A 7,406-nucleotide genomic window follows, 5' to 3' on the forward strand; every position below is an offset into this window, starting at 1 on the left:
AAATATAAATCAAATGCGGTTTTCATCATTGGGAGGCTCTTAAATGGCTGCTAAGATACTTGAATGGTTCTATGAATGCTAGGATAAAATTTACTAAGTGTGCTGAAGGTGTGAACTTAGTCGAATTTGTTGACTCTAATTATGTAAATGATAGGAATAGTAGGAAACCTACTACTTCTTATGTATTTACCTTATGTGGTGCATACGTTAGTTGAAAATCTCAACTTCACCATATTGTTGCATTATCTACAACAAAAGTTGAATATATGCTACCACATAAGCTTTTAAGGAAGTCATTTGGCTTGAAGGGTTACTAAAAGAAATTGGTTTCTTAAAGCAAAAAGTCACAATGTTTTCACATAGCAAAAAGTCATGTGGCCCAAATCCCTTGGGCCCAACCCATCTCACTGGATGGCTAGGATTGGTTTGCTTTATGATGCTTGACCCATTTCTCCTTGCCCTAGCCCATTCCCCTAACCCGGCCCATTAGGTCGACCCGCTTCCTTCCTTTTTTAAATAGGTCTGTCTCTTCCTCTCTCTGTCATAACCCTAATCCCTTTCTTGAAGCATTATTTCTCTCAATTTTTTCTCTCACTCTTCTTCTCTCTGATATTGGGACTCTTTCGCCGTTTTTTTTATTTCTCTTCATCGCCATTTATCCTTGATCTTCTTCAAGTATTAAATGGATTCTTCCTTTATCTATAGTTGGCTTTAGTCTAGTTTGTTACCAAAACTTGAAACCCTTATCCTCTCTCTAATCTCCTTCTGTGTTCCTTAAAGTTCTTCGCGGACAAGCTTTAGTGGTTGAATGATCTTGTGAATCTAAGCCTTTGTGGCCCTAGGTTAATATAATAGCGTTTGTGGTAGTTTTGGTGCCTTTGTGGCTCTGTGATTCCAAACAACCGTGAGCATGGGTTGTGGCGTTAGTGGCTTTTGGATTTACATTTACTGATTGGATCTGCCCTTTTGAGCCTTATTCCTGTAAACCATTGCGATCTCCTACCTTTTCGCTTTTTGTTTTAATACTTACTGTATTTTTAGTTCTGTACTTCTATAGAACTTTATTTTTATTCTATAAAATTGTTGTATAAAGGGTTTTGAAACCCTATCAAAATTTGTAATAATTGATGGGCCTGTTTTTGTTCTTTGGGCTTGATTCGGTTTTTGGAGATTGATACCTAACACAATCATAGCATCAAGAGGTTCATTCATCGATGCCATTTAGAGTAATAGTATTGCAAGAAGTGGAGGAATTGAAGGCAGCTTGGTTTGGCAACATTGTGTCGAAACGAAGGAATCATACTCTGATGGACCTAAAATTGATTAATTTGGAACTCCATCAACAAGCTCAATTATAACGCCAACAGTCAGCCACAAATAAAAGCGCCATAAATTGTGTTTTCCATTATGTCCTCCATTGTTTTTTTCTTTTCTTGATGCTTACTTGTGTATTTTCGGAGGAAAAAATGATGATTATATTACAGGTTTGGTGTTTGTGTTGCATTCAATTTCGAATCCATTTTCAATACTATGTTCCCCATAAACAAGTTTTGAAGTAACAAATATCAAAATCTTTTGATCAAAATCTTTTAATCAAAACTTTTATTTCCTTGACTAAAAAAATAGTCTTTACATTAGTATTCTAATTTACAATAGGCAAGACTAGCCTCTACAACAGAGAGCTACAAATGTCCTTGGACTCTTGTCACGATCATCTTCAACAGAAAAGGTCTTTTCTTGTGCTGAGATCATCTTCATCAGCGTTGTTCCTCGACATATATTTTCTTGTATCGAGATCATCTTCAGTCGTATCATATTAAATGTCATCATGTAAGCCTGAAAAGAAAAACAAAAGGCAAAGAATGAGAAACATGTGCAATCTATCTATACTCGTTCATTAAGGTCGAGGGACTCAAAACCCGTCACTGATTTGTCACGCGTGCTTGCCTAAATAACCTCATACCCCCAAGAGTTGTGTGGACATCTAAGGTTAATGTAGAAAATTTAATTACTCTACTAAACACACAATGTACTTCAACAAAATTCAAACCCAAATGGCAACTTATGTATCTACGTTGTTGCTCTCTCTCCCTCTTTTTCTAACAGAGAAAGTGATCAATGTTCCTATATGTTTCCCCTTTGTCAACTTCTCCCTTATTTGAAAATCCAAAAAGTTGAAAAGCCATTGTATTTTCATTTGTACTCTTCAAAACCCAAAAGTCTGCTTTGATTCCTATAAAATGTCCAAGTTCTCACTATTCTAATTTGAAAAGAACAGGTACATGAATTTTTTAAGCCTCCGAGAATACGATGGATGCAAATTGAGAAGAATACCTCTTTCGAGAACAATACTCCAACCTCTTGGCAAATTTGTTCCTAATTTATTCAATATGTTGGATTTGTTTTAAGGGTTTGCTTTTGCAGAACTCTTTAACATCATGTATTTAAAATTTTGTACAAATTTTACAAAATATCATATCATGTCATGTTATTGACATTTGACTTGTACAGGTGTATCACAATAAAGTTTGTTGGAAAATCATTATCATACAAAACACAACTTATTTATTTGTGAACTTCGTTAATGAAACATCACATACTAAAATATTGACAGTTGTCTACATGCCAATTTGATTCATTTATTTCTCGAATGTTGTGCATTTGTATTGAAAAAATCATCATAATTAATACATCATTTTTCAAGTGTTCTCATAACTGAAAAAACTTACATTCAATCTTCAAAATGTGAGGAATTCATCAATTTATAGTGAAAAGGTCAGATGAATTGCTTTTTTGAAATTATAAAAACTGCTTTTTTATAAACAAAAAAAAAATTGAATAGGGATTTTCGAAGTAATTCTGAAGCATTTATCCAAAAGCAATTAAATGAATGTATCTCAAAAACTACCAATTATTGAGTAGGTTTTTTATACAAAATTCTGGATACAAAAGTTTGTGCACTAGAAGCTGATTTGAAAAGAAAAAAGTTTATCAAAAGAATATCAATTCATTGAAGCATGTTTTAGACAAAAGGAAAGCCCAAAAAAGAAAAAGAGAGAGACAGTAAAACACTTGTGGTAAGTACATGTTTTAGAAAATGAAGGCATTTAACAAGAAAAATAAATTTGTAAACATAAGATTATTTAGTTATCAAAACTGCATGTTTCTTTAGAAAACATTTCTCAAATTTGAGACATAATATTGAAGAAAGAGTTCTCAAATTCCTTTAAAAAAAATTAAAAGTGGCATGTAGACAAACATCCTATATTTTGGCATAATGTTCCATTATCGAAGATCACAAATAAATAGCATATGATTGTATGGTAAAGAACTTCTAACAAATTTTTCTACGATACACCTGTAAAAGTGAAGATGCCAAAGAACATGACAACATGATTTTCTGTACATCCATACAAAATGATAAATAAATGGCGTCAAAAAATTATAAAGCAAACCCATGAAAAGAACCCCACAAAATGAATAAACCACGAGCAAATCTACAAAAAGAATGAAGTTTAGTTCTTCCCATTGGCATTCAACTCTACACATGCATCTTTCATATTCTTAGGAGCCTTAAAACATATATATTCCTGTTTCTTCCAAATTACAACAGTGAGAATGAGGGCACTTCATAGAATCACAGCAGGGGTTTAGGTTTTGAAGTTTACAAATTGTAAAAACAATGGTTCAACATTTTCTAGATTTTCAAATGTGGGAGAAAAGTCGACAAAGTAGGATGGAAAGGAACAAGGATCACTTTTCTGATAGAAAAACAAGTCGAGAGAAAACCATAGATACAACGGTTACCATTAGGCTCTAAATGTTGTCAAAATGCATTATTGTAGCGGCCAATGTGTGTTTCAGTTGAGTGTTTTCCTACTTAACCTTTTGATTTCCACACAACACTTAAGAATATGTGATTACTTTAGTTTGCACAAAATTGACAAACCAAATTCAAGCTGAGGCCCTTAATCTTACAAGAAGCGAGTATATATACAATCAAATAAAATGCTTGTGACACATGGTACTAAAAAATGATTTTTCAAATAAGTTGATTCCAGTTTATAATTGTATGCTATATGTGTTATGGGCAAAGAAAATCAAATATTGCCTCCGCATGCTATAAAATGCACTAAGATAGGATTGTGAAAGCAACTTGAATATGACAAAAGAACATAGATAATCATTCGGGTTCCACAGTGGAACCTGTGACATAAACCATAGCTCATAGAGTTCTCCAGTAAAAGGGCATAAGCAACATAGCAATAATACTCCATAAACAACATACTACCATGATGCAAGGGCATAAGAAACAAAGCAAAAATACTTCATAACAATTAAAGTTTTCTAGATGCACACATAAGCAACAGAGCAGAAATACTTAATAACCAAGAGAGCTCTCCAGATGCACTAAGAATTAAAATACTGTTCATCGATCACAAGCTAATAATGATTTAAGAAGATACTAAACTCAAGCTGAACTTGAAGTAAAGGAGAGCAGGTGGAAGGCACTTACATTACAGTGAATTTATATATATATAAATAGAGAGAGAGAGAGAGAGAGAGAGAGAGGAGATAGGACAATCTGATTGGTTATAAAGATAATAGTAAGAAAACGAAAGGTTACCCACGGCTCCTAAAATGCACTTGGTGTCACTGTCACTGATCAACGTCAAGATATCACAACAAGAGTTCCCATTAGCTTCAAGCAGTAATCTCACTCTAGATTGTCTTAGACCATCCACATGGTCTAACCAACAAACATTAGTATATTTGCTAGTAACAGGTCACATATAGACAACAAAGCCAAAATTAATCAGAACCAAAGTCCTATATGAACCAAGATTAACTAGTTCAGGTATTTTGAGAAAAATACCACAAACCACTCATAGAGAAAGAAAATCACTGTACCATTGTAACCACAATGGTAAATATGGAACTATTAGAGAACTTAATTGATAGGTAACTTTGGAACTATTATGCATACAACAGTTATATGTTGTTAGAACTTAACATTCTTTCCTACCCCATTCCAGGAGGATCAGAATTCAAGTCTATCTATAGCCTGCGACCTACCATCAATTTCAATAAAGAGCACATATCATGAATTCAAGTGAATATGCTTGGCATTAAGAATAAGAGAAAAATATTAACTAAAATAAGGAAATTAGTCACCCGAGCATAGAATGAAAGTGTCATCATCTTCATTTTCCCCAGAAGTTCTTGAAGAATTAGAGCCTGAAAATAAAAAATAGTAAAATTTCGCCTCCATTTTTGTCACAAATCCACAATGACCAACAATGTCATATTTAATTCACAACAATTTGTTCAGTGTAAACATGTCTTTAACCAAAGAAGAAAGTAACAGAGAATCACACCAACATACAAACAAGAAATAGGAGAAATTCAACACAATGACAATGAACATTTTTTAAAAGGAAGAACCTGTTGAACAGTTGAAGTTAATCAAGGTTTGAAAATGAACGAAATCATGTCCAAAAATGATCTGACAAAAGAATAAGGGAAAAATATTAACTAAGATAAGGAAATTAGTCACCCGAGCATAAAATGAAAGTGTCTGACATCTAATGGTTGTGGAAATTCATACAAAAATCATCTTGTGCCTGACAACATCAAGTAACACAATGAGTTGACCCAAACAATCAATACTTTCGTGTGTGACTTTCAGGAACCAAAATGCCAAGACAACAAAAATCAAACCACAGAAGCACAACATATAAACCAAAAAAGAGTCGACAATGAATAAACTGACCACAGTAGCGAGGACAAATTCGAAGCCGCCGTGGATGTTGAAGGAGAGAAGGTTCGGCATGTCGTCGTCGACCTCCATCTGGGGCGCCGCAGCACCGAGATTCGCTCTTGTCTCAGCCATATCGCTCTCCCAGAGGCATCTTCTCTCTACCCTCTCAATGAGCGAGGAAAGGAGGAGGTTTACAGAGGGGTGAACTCCAACGGACTAATTTTTCCTGCTTCAACGGTCACTTTCCAACTATTAATATTTTTTTCAACTTAATAATAAATCATTAACGGTTATATTTTTCTTTTTTTACCGTTGATTATTTTGTCATTAGACAAATTATTAATTAATTATTAAAACAAATCCGTTAGGTTTTTTGTGTCAGGCTTTACAAACTCTATTTGCTAATTAAATTTTGTTAATTTTTAATTATCAACTCGTTTCTAATTCAAAAATCATAATCTTTTTAGTAGAAACTAGGGATGTCTATTTTTATTTTTTAAAATTTTTATATATTTAATTACATATTTACTACTTTATCAATTTTATGTTCAAAATTGATTATATATTATAATTATTAATCAATTCATATATTTTATTTTAGATAATAATAACCTATGGTACTTTTATTCATACGTCTAATCTTTATACAAAAACAAGTTTAATCAATAATTTAGATTAATTTTAATATTTTTTTAAAATAATTATTTAATATGACATATAAATTTTATATTATATTTTAATATCTATTTGTCATCTCTTATATTTTTTTAAATTAACAAGTCCTAACAATTAACTTCTAGATTTTTATATTTATATCAAAATACATAATATGCATTATGCAATATATTTTATTACTTATAAATTTATATCAGAATTTGATGATTCTTATTGTTGTTGTTGAACAATTTTAATTATTTTAATTATTATTTTACTATAAATATATAATGAGATCAATCATTATTTTGTATTTTGGTTTAATAAATTTGTCTCTTAATTTTATTTTATTTTTTTGTAAATAATAAGATCAATAACTTTTAAAAAATAGCTTATCTTTATTTTTTTATTAATATTAATAACTTTAAAATTATGTGCAAGTATTTCGATAATGTGATGTATATATATTTTCCATACTTTTGTGTTTTCAATTGATTTTATGAATTTGGTAAGACTTGTTTGTTTTTGTAAATGGTAGTTGATTACCAAAAAATGAACTTAAATTGTTAAATAAATGTGTTTAAATTACAATAACTAAAGCAGGGTGCGCTCGAGCTCGAGTTCAACCAATTGAACAGAAGGCTTGCTCAGCTTGAGCTAAAAAAAAGAAAAAATTGAGCTTGACTCATTTACATACCTACTTTTGTTTAACAAATAAATTCCTATGTTGGTTAAAATTTACTGAATTTGCTGATATTTATAAAAAATAAAAAAACTAAATAAAAATTTATATTTACCCGCGATTAACTTATTACTGACTTATTCAAGGTCAAATAATTTTTTCGGACTAAACTACCCTTATAACGATGAAGATATATCTCCTTACATGCATTAACACGTAAAGATGTATGAAGGATAATTTCACCATAAAAAAATTTATTTGACCTGTAATAAGTCAGCAATGAGTCAATTGGATTAAATATAAAAAAGA

At 31.5% G+C, this 7,406-nt stretch overlaps 1 protein-coding gene across 3 annotated transcripts; it reads right to left on the reverse strand.

Annotated features, from left to right (window-relative positions):
- LOC105174367 lies at positions 1,516–5,987 on the reverse strand. 3 transcript variants are annotated; one of them, XM_011096444.2, is made up of 3 exons: positions 5,774–5,987; positions 5,176–5,238; positions 1,521–1,836 (listed from the first exon to the last, which is right to left on the reverse strand). In XM_011096444.2, exons 1-3 carry the CDS (start codon positions 5,891–5,893, stop codon positions 1,663–1,665), a joined length of 357 nt encoding a protein of 118 aa, XP_011094746.1. In that variant the 5' UTR covers positions 5,894–5,987; the 3' UTR covers positions 1,521–1,662. The 3 variants fall into 3 exon arrangements, with proteins under 3 accessions (XP_020553353.1, XP_011094746.1, XP_011094745.1); XM_011096443.2 differs by having other exon boundaries at positions 1,522–1,836; positions 5,155–5,238; XM_020697694.1 differs by lacking the exon at positions 5,176–5,238 and having other exon boundaries at positions 1,516–1,836.

The sequence above is a fragment of the Sesamum indicum genome, linkage group LG11 (assembly GCF_000512975.1).
Source record: "Sesamum indicum cultivar Zhongzhi No. 13 linkage group LG11, S_indicum_v1.0, whole genome shotgun sequence".
In the NCBI taxonomy this organism is placed as follows: domain Eukaryota; kingdom Viridiplantae; phylum Streptophyta; class Magnoliopsida; order Lamiales; family Pedaliaceae; genus Sesamum; species Sesamum indicum.

Excerpts from the sequence above, each read along its gene's own strand:
- LOC105174367 (XM_011096443.2), bottom strand. The coding sequence starts at position 5,893 with ATGGCTGAGACAAGAGCGAATCTCGGTGCTGCGGCGCCCCAGATGGAG. Across the intron at positions 5,239-5,773 it reads AATTTGTCCTCGCTACTGTG|GCTCTAATTCTTCAAGAACT; the intron begins GTCAGTTTATTC and ends TTTTATTTTCAG. Across the intron at positions 1,837-5,154 it reads TGACTAATTTCCTTATTTTA|GCTTACATGATGACATTTAA; the intron begins GTTAATATTTTT and ends TTTTCTTTTCAG.